This window comes from Falco biarmicus, chromosome 13, assembly GCF_023638135.1.
Source record: "Falco biarmicus isolate bFalBia1 chromosome 13, bFalBia1.pri, whole genome shotgun sequence".
NCBI classification, from domain to species: domain Eukaryota; kingdom Metazoa; phylum Chordata; class Aves; order Falconiformes; family Falconidae; genus Falco; species Falco biarmicus.
This window is the reverse complement of record NC_079300.1, coordinates 18,668,128-18,690,755: the sequence shown is the minus strand read 5'-3', so window position 1 is coordinate 18,690,755 and position 22,628 is coordinate 18,668,128. Positions and strand designations below refer to the sequence as shown.

Here is a 22,628-nt window from a genome sequence, read left to right as displayed (position 1 = left end):
AAGCACATCTGGTACCCACTTGTATGGCTTCTAGTTGAGATCCCTTTAAAAGAAATTTGTATCGCACGCTGCAAACGGAGCTGATGTGTGGAAATGGAGACGGGCTGATTCGGAACTGCACTGCATCGCTGACCCAAAATGCTCGTGTAGGTGTAGCCTCTGGTCACTAATCCTGCCCTGTCAATCCTATTGCTTTAAACCTCCCATAGCCACTTCTGGAACTCTGCTTCAAAGGCAAAGTTGTTATTAAAGGGCTCGTAAACTGCCAAAATAACTTCATTTTCAAACAGTCAAGATTCTAAATAGGTAGGTTTCTGAATGTATCTTATTTAAAGCAGGTTGCCTTTGAAGAAAAAGGAAGGTTAGTGGGGGAAAGTATGAAAGAACAGCAACACCAATAATTATTCACCTAATTGCTACCATACACAGGAAAGTATATGCTTTCTCACTTCAAGCAGAGCTTTGTCACTGCTCAGAATAAAATCAGCTACAAAATAGTTTCTAACACTAGCACCTGCACTCTTTCTAGCACTCTGAGATAATGGGGTGCTGCAATGCTCCACTCGTCTGGCAATTTACATACCATTAAAGTAACAGATAAGATGAAGAGAAAGAGCCTTGCTCTTAACCTCCTAGCATCCACAGCAGTCCTATGCCTTTGCACTGCACTCTCACACTGGGTTTACACCTTGCCTTAACCAAAGCAAGTTGCAGATTTCTCAACAAAAAGAATACAGCTGTAAGGAGAGGCTGCTAAGCTGTGGTATAAACTCTATGAAATTAAAAGAAAATTAATTTTTATTCTTTATCTAAATTCTATCAGAGAAGTCTTGAAAAATAGGAGGTAAGGGGTGCTTTTAATTAATATTTTATTTCCTCCACTAAGGAATTTTTATTACTTGTAGCTCCAGACTCTAAACTCAAAACTGAACTTCAAGCTCTTGGAAGCCTGATCTGGATTCCAGGTACACAAAGCACAGCAGAGAACTACAGGTCAAATTCTGCTATCTTCTGTTTTACAGTAGCACAGATTTTTATTTATTTATTTTTCAGTTGAGGTATCAGCCAGTGCTAAATGAAAGCTCAAACTTTTCCCATCTTTCCTGTCTCAACTATGGAAGACTGAAATATCTGTAGAGAGAAAACTTGTCTGTGCAGCATTAGGCGTGAATCTTAGACCCATAGCATCATCGTAGTCAATGTAAGCGTGCACCAGAAATCGGTGCTGTGAGGGATGACTGGGTGATTTGATGCCATTAGAAACCTGTAGTCAGAACTTAACCTGTTTATTTCATTAAAAGTGCTTCTCTCTTTACCTTCTTTTATTGAAGTAATTTTTACTGGGAAATTGACACAAACACCAAAGCAATGTGCTGATTTGTTATTTTATTACTTACCTATTTGGTAGGGCACTGGAAACTGTGTTTTTCCCATCAAAAGCTTCTGGAGGTTTTTCTTTGCTTTGGTGCTCCTTTCCAGCAGGGCCACATGAAGTTAAGGACTCGGAATCTTTATCTGGCTCATCTCGTTGATCGGTTTCTATCTGAATTAAAGGCACTTCCCTGTGCTGACCTGCAGGGAGGTATCCAGGGCTCTTCATCTGCTCTTTTGTCTCATCCAGACTTACTCCATCCCTTTTGGGTTTTGACCGAATTTGAGTTGCGCTTTGGGGATGTTTGCTTTCCAGCATATGTTCTCGGCTTGTATAATCGAGGGAATCCTGCTGGACAACAATTAAATTTTTACCGCTTTCAACAATATTTGCAGCCAGTCTGTTTGCATATTGCTCCACATGTGGTGGGGAATCACTATGAAACTGGTCTGCCTCGGCAGCATCTACTTCATCTGCTATGATTTTGTTCTTGCGCATCAGGGATTCGATCGAACTTGCCCACGTCTCGTGAATCAACATATCTGTGATCTGGTCAGTCTTGCACCTCTGGTACAGGCATGAGTCAGACTTGCAGAGACCTGAAGAAGCCACGGTACTGACTGGCTGTACACTTAAGGAATCTTGGCGATGGTGAGCAAATCCGTCTAATGAATTTGCTTTAACTGGGACATTAACTGTTAGCCTAGAGCCTGATGATCTGCTGTCAGGCATGGATGATTGCCTAAAGCAAAAAGGTGGTCGTAGAGCGGGTGGTAGCAAACTGCCACACCAGTCCTTTGAATTCCGAGGGGAAGATACATTATCTTTATTTTCCTTTTCTATTTCTCTTAGCATATACCTATAAAATTCTTCTGTTATGCTTTCTGTGCTGGACTGTTTGGATGGGCAACTTGGTCTTACATTAAGATGACCATTTTTCTTGGCTACTTGTTGCAAAGCAGAAGTTAAGATGTTGTTTGCATTTTTTCCTGCATAGTAATCCAGTAATAAATCAAAACCTCTTCCTTCACTTTCCATCTGGTTCACCATAAATCTTGAAAATTCATCAGTAATGCTTTCACAACTAGACTGCTTTGAGACAGAACTTGTCTGGCTCACAGGCTGACCAAAGGTGTTCATTAGGCCTAGAGTATTGAAAGAGGCTTTGGAATCGGAGTCCTCCTCTGGTATGCTCTCGCAGCTTGAGGCCTTGGCTCGGCTCCATCTTTCACAGTGCAGCCTGTTCCTGGGGTGGTTTGGACCTTGCCAGATACTATCCACCATGGAGAGTTCGGTGAGGTTCATGATCTTGGCAGCCACTTCGTTTGCAAAGATATTGACCGAGTCTGGTGTATCCTCAAGGTTTATAGATTCATCTACTACCCGATTCATCAACCTTTCCTTTAGTTCAGGGTGCTCATCTGTTTTTCTTTTGATCTCACTAAGTCTAGGTGCCCTGTGCTTCCGAACAACCGAACCATTAGCGTGGGTCTCCTTTTTCCTTTTCATGGTTCTGCATGACAGACTCTGGGTCACCAGATACTCGCTGCCTCTCTTCCACGCACAGAACCAGGGCTGCTTTCCGTTTGAGTTTTCAAGACAAATGGCAGCGATTTCTGTTGCCATAGAGACAACTGTTTCTGCCAATTCCTCTGCAAAATCTGTTATACAGTATTTGTCCCTTGCATGTTTCACCTGCAGCACAGGCTGTGAAGGAAGCAAGACATGATTTCCCAGTAACGACAAGCTAACCTGGACATCGCTGTTCAGCACAGCATCACACTTATGCTTGGCCTGGTTTTCTGCATTCAGGGTGGCACTGGAAGACAGCTGTTCTTGAACACCATGGCTGCATTCGTTGTTTGCAAAGGTATTTTCTTTGCCTGAAAATGATCTGTAGTCTTTCTTCTTCTGATGATTGTTACTCTGATTTGGGGATTTGTAACAGTCTCGTGCGGTTCTTTTCAGGTATCTCTTCTTGGGAGATGTTTTTGCCGCAAGTGTGTTATGCCCTGTAGCTTTGCTTGTTGGTACTGAATTCAGTGTGGCACTTTCCTTGCTGTTTACGTCTTTCATAGTACTTCTCCTAGTGTTTGTGACATTTCCAAGATCTTTGCTAGCACTAGTGCTGTAGCATGTACCAAATGGCTTAACAGCAGGCTGATCGAGGCGGCTGTGTGAAGTTTCACATGCTGTTGCCTGTGTTGACCATCCTTCTGTTCTTGTTACTTTCTCTGCTTTTGTGCCCTCGGAAAAGAGAGGAGAACATTCTTCAACTTGTCTTATGTCGTTCATCTTCTTACAAGTGAAATATATTACGTTAAAAAGCAACTTGTTTGCAGCCTCCATGAAAACGTCTTGTGTACTTGAGCCATTTCCTGAATGGGAGTGTAGCTGTCTCTTCTTCCTAACCTCTTCCATAGAATGCCGTAGAATAACATTGGATAAGTTTTGTGCGAGTTCATCCCTGATTACTTCATCAGTGTGTGGAATCCGTGGCCTTGCTGCTGTTTCAATAATTTTTCCATTTATGGATTCCATAAAATGACCTACATTCTTGTATGTGTTGGGTTTTGTCAAAATTATTGATGCCTCTTTGAGAAGTGCCTCCGCAATGCTATCGTTTAGCTTCTCCATGCTGCTTCCTATAGCTATGCTACAGTGAAGAGTAATGGCTGCAGAAGTCTGGGCAGCAGACAGAAGTCCACTCGAAGCTGCAGGGTACTTCTCCTCCTTCGTTTCCCCCAAACCACAGACAGCTACAGCACTTGCTACCTGAGTCATGCCACACAGCGCAGATGGAAATGAATAATCTGTGGCAGCACAGTCATCAAGTAGCTGTGAAGGTGCTGGGTGCAGCTCTTCGTTATCAGCTGCTCTGCTTTTAGGGTCTGGGGCTTCCGGATCCCGCCTGAATTTCTCTGCAGCCTGGGGACTGGAAATGGTTCCGATAACAGTGGCTGCACAAGCTAGAGCCACTTCCAGTGCACTCTGGCCGTGTCCGTTTGAATGTTCCTCCTCAAAGTGATCTGAAACTTCAGCAGAACTTTCTGATTCGGTCCAGTGGCACAGGCTGGGGAAGGCAGACCCTGGCCAGTCGGGTATGTTCTCAGAACTGTCTGGACTTTGGACTATGACGATCTTTGGGAGTTCATTCCACGACCGGGAACCAGATACATCTTCTGACTTACAGGAGCTTCCTACAGAGACACTGACTGCAGCCTCCTCACTGAAAGTGGGTTGAGACTGTGACAGTCTAATGAATGCATCTTGTAGAACAGATTCTGCTAAATTTGTGGCATACTGACCTGTAGTTGCCCGCTCATTTTGTGAGGGAGGATCCATCTGTCGGATACCTGCGCCGTCCTCTCCGTCTGCCTTACTGTTGTGTTTCACTGTTGGGTCACACAGAGGCCCCAGCTCCTCTTTAGCCATTTTGGTTGAAGACTCCTCTTCCAACACGTGCAGTAAGCAGGAATTTTCAACGACAGTAGTCAAATCAGTAGCACTAAAGGATGAAGTAGCTCTTGCAGCTAATTCCTTCTGCCACAGTATTTCCTGGTCTGACTTATCCTCAGGTTGTAGGATGCCATTTTCAGCCACAACATTCACAGCTTCAGAGGCTCTAGTAGCTGCATTGTCGTTATTAATGCAGTTCCCTTCAGGAATGAATGGCAACCTGGCTTTTCTGTAGTGGAGATTTTCAAATCCCTTGCCTTTACTTTTTTTGACATCTGAAGATGCTTCTGAAACACTTAATTTTTCCTGACCTATTGAAAGAAAAAACAGAAATTAGTTTTTGCAGAGTACCCATAACTTTAAAAAGAAAACGGCTGTGCAACTGTGCAACACATCACTGCTCTGTAAAACTACTGCACAACCATCCATCCTTGTCTTTGAACAACCATGTAAAAATACGAATGGCTGCCTATTGTCTAAATTACAAATAAATATATGCATGAATTATCATCAAGTGCAATTTCTGTTCACATTGCCATGGCAGTTTTGCAGGATGAACGACAGCAGAATTATGCTCAGCCCCATTGTTCTCACCAGTTTTATATTCATCAGTCTCGTTGTCATCCTCGAGGTGCTCTGATGCTGTGAGGAAATCTTCTTCTATTGAGGACACTGAGCAGTTTGTGTCATCCTCGGGCTTTAAGATACGAGCTTCTATCTGCAGCTGTCTCTCCTGAACAAGCTCAAGTCCAATCAGAAACTTGTTTATTTCAAAAATGATGCAGCTTGCGCTGTTTTTCCTGTCCCCCCTTGCACACTGAACCAAGCAGACATCTGCCAGCCAAGGACACTAAAGGAGAACAGAATCTCAAATAGTTATTTAAGTAAAAAAAAAAAAATATTCAAAAAACCCCAAACAACTTATTTTAAGCTTCCCTCTCTAAATACCTCAGGAATATTCTGTTGCAGAGATGCAATACAAGTTGTCATTAGGTGTTTGTAATGCAGTGTGCAGTTACTGTATGCTAAAATAAGACTGCTTGGACCGACAGCTTTTGTTGTACCAGGTTTTAGTAGAACCCAGCGGTATCATAAGGGCATCTTTATTTTGTTGAAATTACCAAGCTGTTTGTTTTCAATCAAGTTCCTGTTCTAATGACAGAGACTTATCTTCGTGTATCCGTGTCAGAGCCAGCCATCTGACATACTGTTATTAATAACCTCACACCACCCGGCGTTACCTTTCTCTCGAGGGAATTGTTTGTGGGCACGAATTCCTTTTCAGGATAATTTCTGTTGCAATGCTTGTTTGAAGGTAGCCCTGCAAGGACTGGCTGGCGAGATTGTGAGGAGCAGGTCACCTTTAAATGCTTCTACAGACTGCTTTAAAGTAGTGCTGTGTTTTGTTTCTTTGCCCTTCTTCCCCTTGTACCTATTTTTGCCCAAAGCCCCATTATTTCAGACCAGTGTAACTTCCCACTCGAAATGGGGCTCCACTGTGCACCGTGCTGAGCTTTTATATAAAACTGTCTTACCCAGAGAAGCTGTACAATTAAGTTGAAAGTTGGACGGAAACCGAGAGAAAGGAACTCCTTTTATCCTCATTTTATTGATATTAAAACTGCTGGGTATTTATACAACCACAGAGCTAAGTTGGTATCTCTGCAGGGGACTGTGTTTGTGGTATGGATGCGCTCTGAAGCCAAGCCAAGCTTTGCAGCTTGTGATCTTGTGCTTTAACTCCAGGGCCCCAGGAAGGAGCCAGCTTGAGCGGAACCTGCTCTGGGTTAAGGCAGTCGATTTTAAGCTCTGCAGAAGATGCCCCGGACCCCCTGTGCATTTGCACAGTATCTAGCATAATGCAACCCCATCCTAGACCTTTTGAGTGTGAATGCAAAGCAAATATCTAGTAATAAAGGCAATGGGATGAGTATTATGTTGGAATAGCACATTTCATTAGTGTGGTCCTCCTTTCCACCTAAAAATGTGTCTGAACAGAAAACCAGGTAAATTAGAGTGTTAAAAGTAAACCAGAAAAGATACATTTTTTGAACTAGCTGCAGATAAACTGTTGCTGACTCAGACTTGAACATACACCATATTGTGAAAAACGTTATCAAAACCAGATGCAGCCCTAGGTCAAACATTCCCCTGCTGTTTCTCCAGCCCACTGTTTGCAGGGCTGTACTTGTGAAAAGGGCTGAGGGGGAACGGAATAAAAATCCTTGTATGAAAACTATGCGAGGCTCCTTACTAATGATATTCTCTGGAAAGTCAAAGAAACCTAAGGATGACCACAGCATGTGCTCTACCTGGTCAATAAATCTCACCCAGTCTCAATGCAAAGCTTTACTCATAAAGCAGAAATTCAGCATGGTTCTCTTTGCCTCTTGCCTGCACCCTCTTTGAGAAGGCTGCCAGTCTCACTGGCCACAGTTGTTCGGTGATGGGCATTACTGGGGTACCTGAGCCATCTTGTTGAGTCCCCGAAACACCCTTGTGTGCTTTGCAGTGCTGCTGCCCCGGGAAATGGGGTCTGGAGCTCCATTGCTCCTGCCACAGGCTTGTACTCTTATTTTTTAAAATTTTTCTGAAGTCAGCCATTAGTCACAAGTGGCAAGAAAGCTCAATAGCCAGGCAATTTCTCTCTTGAAAGATCAGCTTATTGGTATAACATAAAATTCAATGATATTTGCAATACAGCTGTTCCAGGGCCTGCTTCGTAAAAACTTCATACACAAGTTTTTTTGGGTTTTTGTTGTTTTTTTTTTTTGGGGGGGGGGGGAACTTTCTGCCTTTTTTTTTGTTTTTTGGCAGCAGATAAAACTGGAGATACCTGTCTACATTTTAAGTTTGCTGAGACAGTTTTGGACTCCAGGATAACTTGCAGTTTTAATGAAGTTGTTCCCAATTTATGCTTGGCCAAATGAAATCTGAATCAGGCAGAAAAATACTAAAGCATTTTTCGTTCTCTTTTTCTTTACACAGAAATGAACAGGCATAAAGTATGACAACAATGGAAAGGAAGAAAAAGCTTTTTATTACAATAAGGAGTTAAGCTTCTGAAACTTGTATATTAAAATGCCTTTAAGCAAATGTTATTGTTTGCTTCCTTCCTCTATGCGGTGCCAGTAAGGGGAATTCTTGGCCTCCAGATCACAGATAGGGAACATTTCATTGGCAATAATGGCAGTGAAGGAGTTAGCATGAGAACTTTGCCTTTAGCTCCTTCTAAATGTTAAGTTTTAATTAATGCATTAATTACTTTTTAAGTTGACACAAGCTAAATGGTGTATCAGCTCTGATATGGTTAATGTAGCTTGGCGTTTTCCATTGTCATGTTACAGAAGCCTCTAGGATCTTCAGGTCCTAGCGTTAGTTCTTTTCCAAGGTGCACACGTGGGAGAAGATGGATTGGGAGTAAAAGTGGGAAATAACAAGCCTTCACTTGAAAGGGAGTCTGCAGGAGCTGCCCTGATCTAGCTATATGAATGGAAATAGTGTTACATCTTTCCTCTCTCCCCTCTGTGCTACCCTTCTGACTCCTGCTACTCTTGAAATCTGGGCTTATGGATCACGTCTGCCAGCAGTGTTTGCTTTCCCTTGAAGGATCAGCCACTAATATGGCTTAAAGCACTACCAGCTGCAATCCAGACACGCACTGTATCAAGAGGGAATAGCAGGATCTCGGCCCTATCTTTGTGCCACCACCCCACCCCCCACACACACACACTTAGTAGAGTTTTATCAGACAGATTTACTTTTTGTGTTTGTGTTTGCAGATTCCCACTCATCTCTTAAACTGGTGCAAGGTCTTGGCTTTCAGCTTCCTTTCTTCCTCTTTTCCAATTCCATCCTTCGCAGGTGTGATGTGATTTTAAAGATTTGATTCCTACCTGGATTTGATTGAATTTGATTCCTACCTGGGGAACTTCATAATCGGCCTGAAGGTTTCCTGATGCTAATCCACTCAGCAGGACTATTTCATTTTCCTTTGGTGGCTGTACGTTCATTGAACTGATGAGTTTGGGGAGATTTGGAGAGATGCTGATCAACCTCTGTAGTATGAAAGATAGATTTTGCTCTCAGGTAATGAAATCTGAGTTGCACAGTTACATTCATAAGTAGCAAAATGAAATAACACTTACAGGCAGCCCTTTAGAAAGCTTACTTGAACGGATTGATTAAAAATAGAGCTGCCAGCATTCAAATGCATGTTCTTTCTTTTGAGCCACCAGACAATGGGAACAGTATAAATTTCTGCACAAGTGTCCAGCAGGACAATCTGTCATCCCTTACATTGTCGTATGCTAAGCAGCTCGATTGTATCTGTTCATCTAAATGCTTGCCCTTCCGATTACAAGTGAGTTCCTAAGAGACTGAGAACCCTGTGCTTGTTATTGTCTAAACCAAAAACGATGCACTAAGTATGGTAATGAGCACAGGGCCAATCTTCCCGTTTCTCTCCAGGCGTATGACAGGCAAGAAACCGAAGGGAAAGTTAGCTGGAAACAGCTGATCAAATTGATGCAACGCTAAAGCTGGAATAATGGAAGTCTTTAATACACAGATGAAATATGCATTTCTTTGCTGTTCCACTGAATACCCTCATGACCTTTCATTTGTAATGATACAATCATTTTCAGTCTGTTATGTATTTGCTAGAGGCAAAAGTGGTAATAGTCAATTGGTGATGCTGTGTAACAGAGGAGATTAGTATGGTGACACTGCTAGGCATCCCCAGTGTGTGCAGGAGGCATCTGCGCTCATTTGTGTACAAAGGCCAGACCAAAAGGACAACACCTACCCTGCGAGCGCTTGCAATCCTTTTCTACCAGGGATCTCTGTGTGCTTGCTTTGTGAACAGGGAATCGAGGATGACCCCTTACAGAGTGAGTAAATGCCACCTCGATTTTATGCACTAACCCAGCCCATCAAATGGTAAAGCCATTAGGGGAATGCAGATCTGGGGCACCTAGCCTTATGCCTTATTTACTATGCAATTCAACGATACTTCACTTTTGCTTTTTAATCTTCAAAAAATAAGCTTGTGGTACTGTTATTTTTCCTCAGACTGAATTAGATACCATAAAACTTTCTGGCTTAGCAAATCTAATTCAATTTTGGGAAACAATTCACTTTTCAGTAGACTGATCTTCAGATGAAGCTAAGTATTTATGTTTGACATAACTAAATTTGGTGCTTCAATTCAGTTTGACATTTCAGTATAGTACAAAAAAGTTCTCGTCATTTTCTTTTTTCAAATTATAACCTTTCTATTCTCACACACATTTCTTTACGTATCTCTATTTTTCTACTGCCTAAATTGCCACATTTTATCAGATTTCTTAGGTAGGAAATCATGGCATTTTGTACGCCTTTTACTTCAGTTCCTTACCTTTTGTTCAGAATAAAAAATGAAAAGTCCAGAAAGATTATTATTTTTTGCCACGAAGGTTTAACAGGTAATGCAACATCCTAACTACCAATTAGTAAACAGTTACATATTTCATATGAACAACAGCTATGCTGACATCTTTAAAATTCTTCTATGGTAATGCTTTCACCACATCATGTTGTACAGAGCCCACCCCGCTCATGCTGCACGCTGTACACAGAAACTGCGATGTGCGAGTTTCCTCTTAGGGAAGAATGCACAGCACCTGTGCTAGCTACGCTGAGAGCTAAGGAGCATCATCTTCCAGCCACGGCTCGTACACCCGTTGGGTCTGCACCAGAGGGTACCTGGCTGAAATGCAGCCAAGCCCTGCAGCCTCTGTTGGGGGTCCCCCCACCTGCCTGGTGGGCAGTGCTAGCGGGGGGCAGGGCGGGCAGTGCTATCCAGGGGTAGTGTGGGCAGTGCCAGCCGGGGGGGCAATGAGGGCAGTGCCAGCCGGGGGCAATGCGGGTAGTGCTTTCAAAGGTGATTTGTGCTTGCGAGGGAGTAAAATCATCTCCAGGCATCGTAAAGGGCAGCTGTATAAAGTTCAGGCAAGTTGGCTTCTACAGATATCCAGCTCTAAGACTGAGGGAAAAAAACTTTTGCTATTTCCTTATGATTTCCTATAGCTTTTGTTCCTTAATAAAGACTTTAAACAACAATAAAACCTTATTAGAAACCCACCAGTGCTTCTGTGGATTCAGTAAAGCTAAAGCTCTCAGTCTGTTCTGCACAGTTAACCTGCTGATTCAACAGATAAAACATTTTGCTGCAAGAAGTGTATTTATTTTTGACATTTGAATTTTCATGGATACAGGATGCAGAAAACAGCACAGAAAACCAGTTCCTGCTAATAAATAACTTGCAGGAGGCAAAAAGGTCCCAGCATTTAGCCCGTGAGCTAAAAGTAGTTTCAGCAAACCGTAACACTTTACTGAGGAACACCCTGGATACTCTCGGGAGATCCTACCTTTGGTCACCTACCACATATCGCTGCGTCAGTCGTAGGCACCAAGCAAGGATGATGAAAATGAACTGATAAAGGAAGATATAAACTCAAAAGTGACACTAGCTCATATCTTTAAAATATAACTTCCTCAGATCTGAGGGCTTTTTGGAATGGTATGTAATTTAAACAGCATATCACGATGTAGTTTGTATTAGTGTTTGTAAAATAACTGAGGTGTTTTTTTTTTCTTTTAAATCCCTTTTTTCTACCCTCCAAACTTTCAGTTAAAGAGGTAAAACATACCTTTAGTTCTGTTTTATCTAGACCACTATTCAAGACCACAAAATCAATCTGGAACTTGACTAAAACCGGTTAGCCAAACAAGACCTAAATGAGTAGAAATTCTTAAAGGCTTTCTGGCAGGAGAAAAAAGTGACATCAGAAATTATTTTTATGTAGTATTATAGCAAAATGAAAAATGGGACGTATGATAAATCTGTGTTCACTTCTCTGGTAAGACTGAAGGCTAAGCAAGAAGTCCACTCACATGGTCATGGCTGTGAATTCACAAGCTGCAACAATGGATATTTCTGGGATGGGAGTAAGAAAAGCTGTAATATATGGCCTGGTGTTGAGATAATTTCAGATTCCTGATGTATTGCACTCTGTAAGGGTTAAAAACCTAGGGCCAGCTTTGATTTTTCTGTAGAATTTTGTCCTGGGTTTGTATTGGAGAGTCCTGGCTACCTGAGTAGACCTGCTGTGCATGCAATTAAGACCTAAATTGTTACCTGTTTCACTTGCTCATAGCTGCAGTTGTCTCTGTTTGCATCTAAATTCACAAAACAAACCTGTAATAGGAAAGAAAAAGAAACAGTAGCTTAGAAAGTCGTATTCGAATGGCAGCAACCCTTTTAAAGTCAATATGTGTTCCATTTCTAGTCTTGTAGCTGAATCTGGGAAGCCTTTTCCCAGTACAAGAAAGGTATAAAGGTCAGCAAAGAGAACAGCAGGGTAGATGTTAAGAAAGGAGAAAAAAGGAACAAAAGTAAGAATCATGACTTTATCTGCTCTGACAATTAGCTCATCTGATGAATGGGCAAATGTTGCAAGAAACTGTAATACAGAGGGTATTGGAAAAGTTACAGGGAATGATAAAAATGCATTTGATTGTACATCAGATAAACTCTTCATGTCTCATTTTTCCGATGATTTCTTCTTCTCAGGCATTTGTTGCCAAATGTTTCATAAGTGCAATTGTGACTTGCTTTTAGAGTTTTCTCCACATCACGTAACTATTGTAGTATTTATCTTAATTTCCCAAACTTATGAAATAGAAGTTTAAGACTTTATGGAAATAATTTTTTTTAATCTTGGTTCATGAGTCAATATTCAAGTTTTCAGCAGTGCTAACCGGGCACTCCAATAGGTGGCAGAATAGTTTATTATCTAGTAAGTTTGCCTTTAAAAGTAAAAAAAAAAAAAAAAAAAAAAAAAAAAGAGAGAGAGAGAAAAAAAGAAAAAAAAGTTTTACTTTTAAAAAGTTAAAATTACTACTTTTAATGATAAAATTATTTTGCCCCTTCTTGGATCATTATGAGTTTCAGCAACCATTTAATGGTAGATTGACTTAAACAGAAATTTCAGATCTAAAGACCATTTCATTTCTGAAGAATTTTATTTTTTTTACATGACTGGAAGGCCATTTTCTAATTGTCAGGAATAAGAAAATCCCTACTCCAGCTTTATTTCTGCATTAGAAGCAGGGACTCCAAAGCTAGGCTGACTGTCCTACTTCTGAGCACTGTGGATAATATTTAGAAGTCTGTGAGAGTTTAGTGTTGTCTTGATTTAAACCAAAACCTGGCACAGATTCAGGGCTGAGCTGAGCCAATACGTGATTCCAAATACACTGAAGGTCCAGAATTTACCTTTGAAGAGCTGAGTGGTTTTGTTTTTAATTTCTTTTCCAGTAAACAGCAAATGCTTCTTTCCCTACTTCTGTGTTAATTTCCCCTAGAAAAATAAAATGCTCTAAATTATCCCCTTCACAATATTCTTGTTAGGCATCCAAGCTCCTGTTGGATGCCTGCTTTTACCCCAAGACAACAGTGATTTCGGTTTATATATGCACATACCATATGTACAGATTATGACCATCTGCAGTAACAGCCAGCACGGCAGATGGAAAGATCCAGCCAGACCTCCCATTGTAAACCAAAAGAACCCCAGTGAAAAAGCAAGCTTTTTGCCCTTTAAACAGTTTAATGGCACCTTTATATGAACTTAAAAACACATTGTCCAACATTTTTACAATTATCGGAAAAAATATTTCTTTGCTTGACAATGTCAACAAGCAGGACATGCCACTGTCATATGCATTTTGTGGCTGGCTAACTTTTAAGACATAGCTATAAAAATTTCTGAGCTATGAAGTATTGCAAATACCCTCTAGCAACATAATGTGGGAGTTACGTAATGTCCTAACCATGTTACAGTTAATTATACAGACAAAAATTTGTCTTGCTTTCCACTGGGGTTTTACGTATAGGCATTTTGCGTAGCAGCAATGGGTAGTTATTACAAAGGATTAGAAAATTAGGCTCTTGATTGGCACGTGTACCTGCCCAGCACCCGCAGTGATATGTGCTCGTGAGTCCGCAGGTGCACAGCGGTGCGTTTGCTCAGGGGACCATTGCTTTGGTGATCAGGGTGGGAGTGCTGGAAGGTACGGGGCCAGTTTCTGGTCCTCTCAAGCATGTTCACTACTGAAGGCAGGGCCGTTCTTAAGAGCTTTGTTTCCAAGCCCCCATGCCAGAGCGGTAAGGTCTAGTATTGCGCTGCATTCAGTGTGAAAGCTTTGTGAAAAAGCTGTGTGGGGGCAGTCATGTCGCACGTGCATTCCAGCCAAACACTCAGCTCTCTGGTAAACCTTGTTTTGTCATTTGCTACCTACATGTTGGTACAATGGTGCATGCCTTTGCTGTGCTATACACCGCACTCCCACCAGTGACACTCAGTACCATCCTAAAGGTATGCCCTCTCTGAGCAGCCCAAAAATCACCATCTCTGTTTCATGTGGCGTGGATGGTGTGTAACTTAGTGATGCCTCACTAGAAGAAATAATAGTACAAGCAGGAATATCTACTATTTAAAGTCATATTCTCTTTGTTTCATCTTTTTTAGAAGATTTTTTTAATCTTCTAAACCCCATTGAACTTATAAGATACATCTTTATATGTATATACATTTTATATATATATGTATTACAAGTCCTTCTAAGGACCCAAAGAACTTATATTATAAAACCTATGGCGATACTATATCCAGTTTCCAAATACACTTTTCAAATTCCATTGACATTGATTTATCCACCACCAATGCAGGCTCTTAGTGTTTTCCTGTTCTGTGGATTTTGCAGTTTTAATTATAGACAATTTTAAAACAAAAATAGTTTTGCACTGGTGAAAGACACTGAAGAATTAATTTACTCTTTCCGTTTCGCTGTTTGCTTTGAGATTAGCTGTGCTTTGAGCAGGAGGTGGGATGAGATGGTTACTGTAATCATAAATCAACTCTACAGCTCCATCCTTGCAGGCTCTGCACTACTTTACCTTCCAGGGAGTTCACTGTGAGGATATTTTTCTTGGGGATACTTCACTAGAGGTGCTCAGAAAGATCCATCTGAAAACTCTCTCACTGTTTTCTGCTTACATGATACAAAATTTAAGCTCTCATTAGCTTGCATTGCTTGATGAACTTCTAGTAATCATCAGACACCTCCGTCAAAACAAGGCAAAACACTATATAGTTCATAAACTGTAGGAGGGAAATATTGCACAGGTTATGAAGAAAAAGCCAAATTCAGGCCAGCATTTGTTAACCTCAATTTAATTCCGACTTTCCCCCCTTGGACCAGATGAAGGTTAATTTAAGTAGAACCTAGCCTTGTCCTAATCATAGTATCTTTAAATATCGGTTGTTTCCCATACACTTCTCCTTTACATCTTACATCCTTGTCTTCCTAAAAACATTTTTTCTTTTCCAAAATGTGTCTGCTCTCCACTCATACGGAGTTACTGTCAGCTACTGTCTGGAAACCATGCAGAAATGCCAAGATACTGCCTGTTTTGCTGACTTAGGAAATAATTATTTTGGGGGCAGAAAGCAACTAAAATTAAATGGTGTTATGTAATACAAAAAGTTTAAAGACCACCACCCAAATGCTGTCTTTACACAGTGAGACAATCACCCACAACTTTAGGTTCAGTAGTGTTTCCAGTGTAGAAATCCCGTTTACTCAAATGAGAACAATCTGCTCCCTTTGATGAACATGTACCACTGCACTCCAAGCTAGAATCTCAGTAGCGGCGGAAAGCTGTTTGCTACATAACCAGGAACCATTTAATACACAACCATTTTGCAAATAGCAACTCTTCTACTATGTGCATTCTTGTACAGGAGTAACATGAATCTATTTCTGACCCCCAAGCCTCTCTTTATAACATTCTCCAAGGATTTCTACTACTCTAGTACCAGGCAGATTATCATCACTAACTTGATGAACTTTGATCGCAAAGAAGTCTGCTTTCCAGACTCATCTAAAAAACAAATAGGAGAAACTTTTTTTTTTTTCTTCCCTATTTTGCATGGTAATTTCTGTGGCTGGGAAGATGTGTATAGAATAAATTCTCTAGATCAGCAGTTTCCAGTCCTGAAATCTACTGTGTAGTCAGTGTAGAAATTACAGACACCTCAGTGTCCACTATCTGCAAATTAAGACTATTACTTCTTAAAAGAGCTACATGTTAAGAAATAACTTGTTTACAAAGCACTTAAGGATATAATGTACTATACACACAATACATTTCACTCATTGACAGATGGCCTTAGGGAACTGCTAAAAGCATAATACTGTTCTCTCACTTTGGAAGAGTAAAGCAACTTTTTTTTTTTTTTTTTTTTTAAGAGTACTGATGCTGGCAAGCAGCTGAATGACAAGCAAAGAAATACATTATTGTCTACAGTTTCCATATTTTTGGGGCTATGACTGTGCAGTTAAAGACAGTATCAAATGCCACCATGGGGGCAGGACAACTTCAGATGGCACCTGCACCCGTGCAGCTGATCCTGCCCAGCCTTGGCCCAGGTGCCACCAGCAGACAGGGTCTGGTGCCAGCACCTCAGCACCAGCTAAGCTTCTGTGGATGCATTTGAACCTGCAGGGGAACTGTGCAGAGCTCACTGCAACCTCTGCTGTCCTGGCTGGTATGTCAGTATGTAAATGCTGTCTGGAGACTGAGTTTATAGGGTCTTTACATCCCAGGTCTATGCTTTCTCCATCCTCTCATTCATCTCTCTGCCTTCTGTCACACCATCAAGTCTACTTAGACATGCAAGGTGCTGATTCAGACAGCCCAGGAGGGAGTTAGAGGAAATAACTGGTTTGGGACTGCACTCCAACCTGCCCATAAAACCCACCCTTAATTTCCTACAAACAGATGTGAAGATGACGATTAGTCCCAGGAGAGATTGCAGGAGAAAATAATTCAGAGCAGCCAGTTCCTGGGTGCAAAGGAAAAACATAGTTTAAATGCCTGAGCCTGAGGCCGTGCGGGATGTATCCGTGTTCTGTCCAACAGTGGTTCTGTCAACAAAACCAGCTGAAGCACTGATGAGGATGCTGTCCTCACCGGCAAAGAGCTGCAGCAGCAACTCTATTTCCACAGCGGGAGAGGCAAGTTCAGACTGTGCTGTTCCTGGCACTTGAAGCTTTCCCCAGCGACACGCCGACATTATCTTGTTCGCTCTGAGTGTCTGTTGCTGCCAGGAGCCGGGCGGTGGGAGCGGGCAGGCAGCTATGGCAGGGCGCTCCGCTGGCTCCTCCGTCCTGGGTTTGGTGATGCAGGCGTGAAGCTCTCACGATGTGACTTTTAAATCAGTATGTCTCGGACTGTGCTTCCTTGTCTCTTCCCTTGCCCCTCGTGCCCAATGTGACTATCACGCATCTTACATTAAAGCAGTGATGTTGTAATTATTTGGCATTATCCTTTGAGAAATGAAAGGCTTGGCATTTATTTCCACATTCTTTCCCCTCTCTGTTTTGGGCAGGTATTCTTTGCTGTCAGAACGTGTGTTGTTTCTTGTACGCTATTAGGGTGCTGAACACCTCATCCACTTTTTAAATGTAGAACTGTGAAGCTACAGTTTGTGAAGAGGGCTGTGAAATTTTACAGCATCTATGATTACTATGACAGTTGTTTTAAAGGATTTAATGGAGTGTCTGACCTCATTTATTTCTGCTCTCAGCAATAACTCTGTAATGGGATGGCAGTTTTGGAATTCTGAGCCTTATTCTCATCCTAATTTCATCTGTGCAAAAGTAGAAAAACAATTCAGTTGTTCTAAACTTTTATTAGACCAATGTCAGAGTCTCCTGGCTTTAGAAAGATAGTTTAGATCACTGTAATTTCCCCATAGCACAATAACCAAATACAGCAACTCCAAGGCATCACTCACTGGAATGGTGTCTGTTTCACAGAAACAGCCGTGTGTCATGCTCCCTTAGGAGCTGAAGTCAGCAAAATCCCTAGGAAAAAATATTGGTTTCCTCCCTGCATCTGAGACAAAGCAAACTAACCCACAGAAAATATCAAAGGAGTGGCACTGTGCCATAGTTTGTCTGTTTTCTGTGAGTTTTCTGTGAGCTTTGTCTCATTGGCCAGCAACATTCACATATTTTTCACTTATATTAGGATGGTGTACAATGCGTTTTCCAGCGGGTTCTAGCAGTGTAGCCACTGTTTTTTCAGTCTGTATGACAAGACCATTTGTTTTGATGGTTATCAAAATGCTGATCTGCAAAGCTGATATCAAAAAGGACATTGCATTTATTTTCACTTGAATTATTTATGCTAATGTGAAGGCTAAGAACTCTTGGACTTCGTGTGAGAAAGATCTATATATATCTCTCCTGTCTGTAAGGACCCCTAATTACTGACCTCTTTGTTCTTTAAACTTGCAGTTTGTTGAGTCTTGTAATCTCAATAGAGTTAAGTACCATTTTGTGTTGTTTTTTTTTTAAGAAAGACAAAAAAAAATTGCTGTAAAATGATGACTTCTGAGTAAATGTTCTGAGATGTTACATGAGATTACCCTTTAGCTAATAATTAAACAAACTGCCTTAAAATTTTGGAGATCCTAGGAATGCTTTTAGGATCTAGGTTTGGTAGGACTTGTGTGAAATGAGGATGCTTGTGTGAATTCTTTGGGAAGATTGTGGCTTTGGTCATTTCACTGCAATTATTTACAAAAAGAAAACTTTCATAACTGACACCTGAGGCCAGTATGTCTGTGCCTCTCAAGACAATTTGTACAATATAATTCTGATTCATGTGCTGACAAGCCGCTATCAGGTTTTCACTGTGACTCAGGCTCCAAAGAGTTGAAGTCACTCGACACTGCAGCTTCAGAAATTTGAGGTCTCGGGCAAATTAATTGTATTTGATGCGAATCTTGTTATCGATAACTCCATAACTGCCTCAATGACTACGCACATTGGGTGCAAAGCTTACTTCACAGAAATGACTCTGCATCCATCAAAGCCAAAAGCAATATCCAGCCTAATCTTTCTACCCTTTGCTTGTCTCTCATTACCATTAAATAGTTTGTTTCTCTGTCACCATTTTAATTTACATCATGGGATCAAAAGTAGTTCTTGCTGCAGAACAAGTAGAAAGTATTACTGCTTGTGCAAGACTACAAAGTTAATGTACATTTCTATAAAACCTTATGCACCTGCGTTAGTCACCTTAAATCACTTTTTTTCCTAGGCCTTATGCTTATTTATCTTCCTTCTTTCTGTACCCATTTAAATGTCAAGTAGAATCTCAGAGGACCAGATAATATAACTGTGACAGTTAACAAAGCTGAGAAATCTGATTTCAAGGCCAGTCTGAATAAAACAATGATAAATATAAAACAATAAACCATAACTGATACCATCATTTAGCTTTGTTCAAGTCAATCTTTTCTTTTCTATTTCCTGTATTTGAAGATTGTTGGTATGGAAAAATTATGGTTCTATCAGACCACTGCAGGCAGGGGAGGTTATTTTCAAGGACGACTTGTTCTTCCTGTGCAAAATAACAAGTATGACCCTGAGTCCTGTCTGTGGGTTGCACAGAAGCCAGCCCTCCTTTCTCCTTTCCTGCATCGTTTGATGCACGCTGGTGCCTGCTACGCAAATATCAGCACAGTCTAGAACAATATGCCAGTGACCAGGCTGCTCCAGAAAGACAAAGATAAAACTTTCTAAAACTGTACTTCCAAATTTTAGACACTTCCAGGGAAAAAGATTTCATAGAAATTGTTGAAACTTCCAGTTGTCAAAATGCCATGAAGTTTTTAACTGCTGTGGTTAACTACAGGCCAGACTCTGCTAAATAACTGCACCAAAGAATATAAAATATGTAATGGTTTGGAAAAACGAGCTATTTAACAATGAAACTGAGGTGAAAGACTGACTCCCTGCAGCCCTAAATTTCAATTATTTTGGCAGTGTCTGCCCGGGCCAGCCTTGTTAAGCCAAGAAATGTAACTGCCTGGGGTCTACAAAGCCAAACAGATGCAGTCTTTAATCTTACAAGCAGCCGAAGCAGGGAATTATTGCTATGTTGGATATATGGAGAAGAGAACATTGATGGTGCATTAATAAAGGAATGTTCAGATTTCTGGGACAGTGGAGTATTTGCCTACTACTTTAACACAGAGGTAGTTTCATTTGGTACAGTGTTGCTCTAAACTACTACAAGAATCAATTATTTTTCCCAAAGACATTTCTATGTCATGTAAAATGAAAAAAAGGAGATTAAAAAGTTATAAGTACTTAAATCCACTCTGTTTATCTATGCATGTCAAACAGTTCTATGGTGCTCTACAGGCATTTCCAGTACTTGAGAAAGATGAGGAAGTAAATGCTGCTAAACCTAATTTAAAAATGTAAATGATTTTGCTAAACAAAGATGTCAAGTGAAAACATTCCATAGCAGTGACTATGACAGAATGATTGGACCCAAGTTCCACCTGCTCTGGGTCTCTCGGGTGTATGAATGAGCAGGTATTGCCAAAGCATATCAACTGGATAGCAAGAGTAAATTGTGTCTCATACAACCAGATACAAGCTGTTAGATCAGAAGCAATATCTGAAATAGTGTATTTTTTTAAAACTGATGTAGTTAGCTATTTCTCCCTTGCCTCTACTACTCAATAATGTTTATCACTTCATTATGATACCCAACATGTTCCCCCCCCCCCCCCACTTTTGTGGTATAATTTTAGTGTGCATAATAGTTTAGACTATGTTTCTCATTTTCATAATGTCTTTCACCCAGTGGGGCAGGTCTGCTAAGTATTGGTGTCCCCTGGGCTCAGGTGCCTTCGTTCTGGGCTACGGTGGGGGCACAAGGAACGGGGAGGTGGTACTTCACAGGGCGGCAGACAAAATCAGCAGCTCCATGGTTGCCACATCTCCTGAACCATGTCTCCTGATAAATCTCTACTTAAAGCCTTTTTTGGAGCGGATTTCAGGACTGAATCCAGTAGATCAGAAACTATTGTCTCTGGATTAGAAACAGACCTCTCTGCTGCACTGCTTAGTGAGATCCTTCTGTAGTAAAGCCCACCATTCTGTAAGCTCTCTCTGCTTTTGAGAAAATGAGGTAGGCACCAAGGAAGGAAACACACAGGTTTGATGATAGGGTTTGACTGAGCTCAGCTGTATGATAAATATGCATCAATGTACATATTCAGAATAAAAATCAGGTTTGTAAAATGTAAGTGATCAGGATAGCGCCCTAAACTCTTCCTTCTCCCCACCAAGACCATCCTGGCCCCAGTGCTGCTTCTTTCTTCCTGGGTCATAATGTTAAATTTTTAAACCAAGACTATCTGAAACAGAATGCTCCATCCTTCCCTTACAGCACTTGCATTCAGGGCACAAAAGATCCAGCTACAGCTGAGCAATGTAACAAGCAACAGAAATTACCACCTCATAGTGGATACAGCCTGGTGACTGTTTTTAGCTCCACACACTTTATTTTCATCTAACAGAGACATCCTATAGAAATCTCTAGATTAAGTTAAAATACAAATAAAAAAATCCACTTATTCTGTGACTGAACCAGTTTGTTCTTTAGAGACTTTTCCCACATAAAACAAAGTCTTAGCAACTAGCTAGTGGTTTCCACTGCAATTCAGAAGTTAACATACCCTGTTCTAAAGATTGTGTTCGCAACACATGGCATAGCCTCTAAATTCAGCAATTCATAGTCTCTAAATACAGCCTTAAATCTAATAACTTACATTAGTTCAGTTACACAAAGGCCAATGAAGATAAGACACAAACTACTAGGAAAACATTAACAAGAAAGCAGAAACCCAGAAATGTCAGTGCCAGGCTTGTCAGCGTGGATTAGCCCCGAACAGCAGTGATGCCCTCTGCTTTGTGTGTCCCCTCCTAACCCTACGCTTCAAACAAAAGGCTAATTGCCCAACTTCACCAGCTCAGTCTTTCACTGTGGCCTTTGCTCCTGCTAGAACCTGTGGCTCACCAATCTCTCTTTTCATCATTTCCGTGTAAAGTTCTGTAACAAAGATAACATATGGTTGCCAAAAGCTTCAGTCGTTTTAAATTAAACCTTTAGGGGCTGACCTCTGTTCCTGCTGAAGGAGACTGGCGTAGCATCTGCCTGCTCATGTATACTTTACAAATTCCTGGGCAGCTGTTAGACAGGTTATAAATAGGTACCGCTCTGAAGTAGCAAGATGACTTGAAAAAGAAAACACATTACACGTCCACATGCTTATGAAGTGATCTGGAAAACAGGTGATTGATGATTGGCTGTGTGAGTGCTGGCATCAGAAAAGCCTGCTTACCTACACGTTAATGTTTCAAGGTTAACTTTTCAGATCTTGAGGTGTAAGCTCTGACTGATGCTTTCCCATCAGCAGAGTGTTTATGACGGTGTGGCTTTGCCTTGTTCCACTGTTGCATAAGCAAGGTTTGAGGTCACACTCAGCTGGTGCACTCACAGTCTCCCAGTTTCATCTATATTCATGAAATCATTAGGTACTTTCACCTCTGGGACCTCTGGCCTAGTGTCAAATTAGATATCTCCCAGTAAATCTGAAAGTGACTACCGATTGTCACACTGAGACCTCGACCACGTGTACTCACAAGCTATGTCTTAATTGGAAATGGAGATGCAATCTGGTAGCTTTGTGTGGCACATCAAGCATGTCAGCTACTAGATCCTGCAAACCGCAGAGAAGCCACAGGAAGAACACTGGCGGGGCAGAAGCACCAGTTCCTCTTCCTCCTACTGTCAGCACTGGTGGCAACACAGTCT

General features: G+C 41.2%; 1 protein-coding gene across 3 annotated transcripts in view; it reads right to left on the bottom strand.

Moving 5' to 3' along the window:
• Window positions 1–22,628, bottom strand: part of SPHKAP (SPHK1 interactor, AKAP domain containing) — a 73,605-nt gene that overhangs the window by 11,182 nt on the left and 39,795 nt on the right. For all 3 annotated transcript variants that reach the window (XM_056359040.1, XM_056359038.1, XM_056359039.1), the window contains exons 4-7: window positions 12,012–12,071; window positions 8,755–8,889; window positions 5,426–5,681; window positions 1,398–5,142 (exon numbers count right to left, since the gene is read on the bottom strand). In XM_056359040.1, coding sequence (XP_056215015.1) covers window positions 1,398–5,142; window positions 5,426–5,681; window positions 8,755–8,889; window positions 12,012–12,071 — 4,196 coding nt within the window. The remainder of the gene's footprint in view (window positions 1–1,397; window positions 5,143–5,425; window positions 5,682–8,754; window positions 8,890–12,011; window positions 12,072–22,628) is intronic.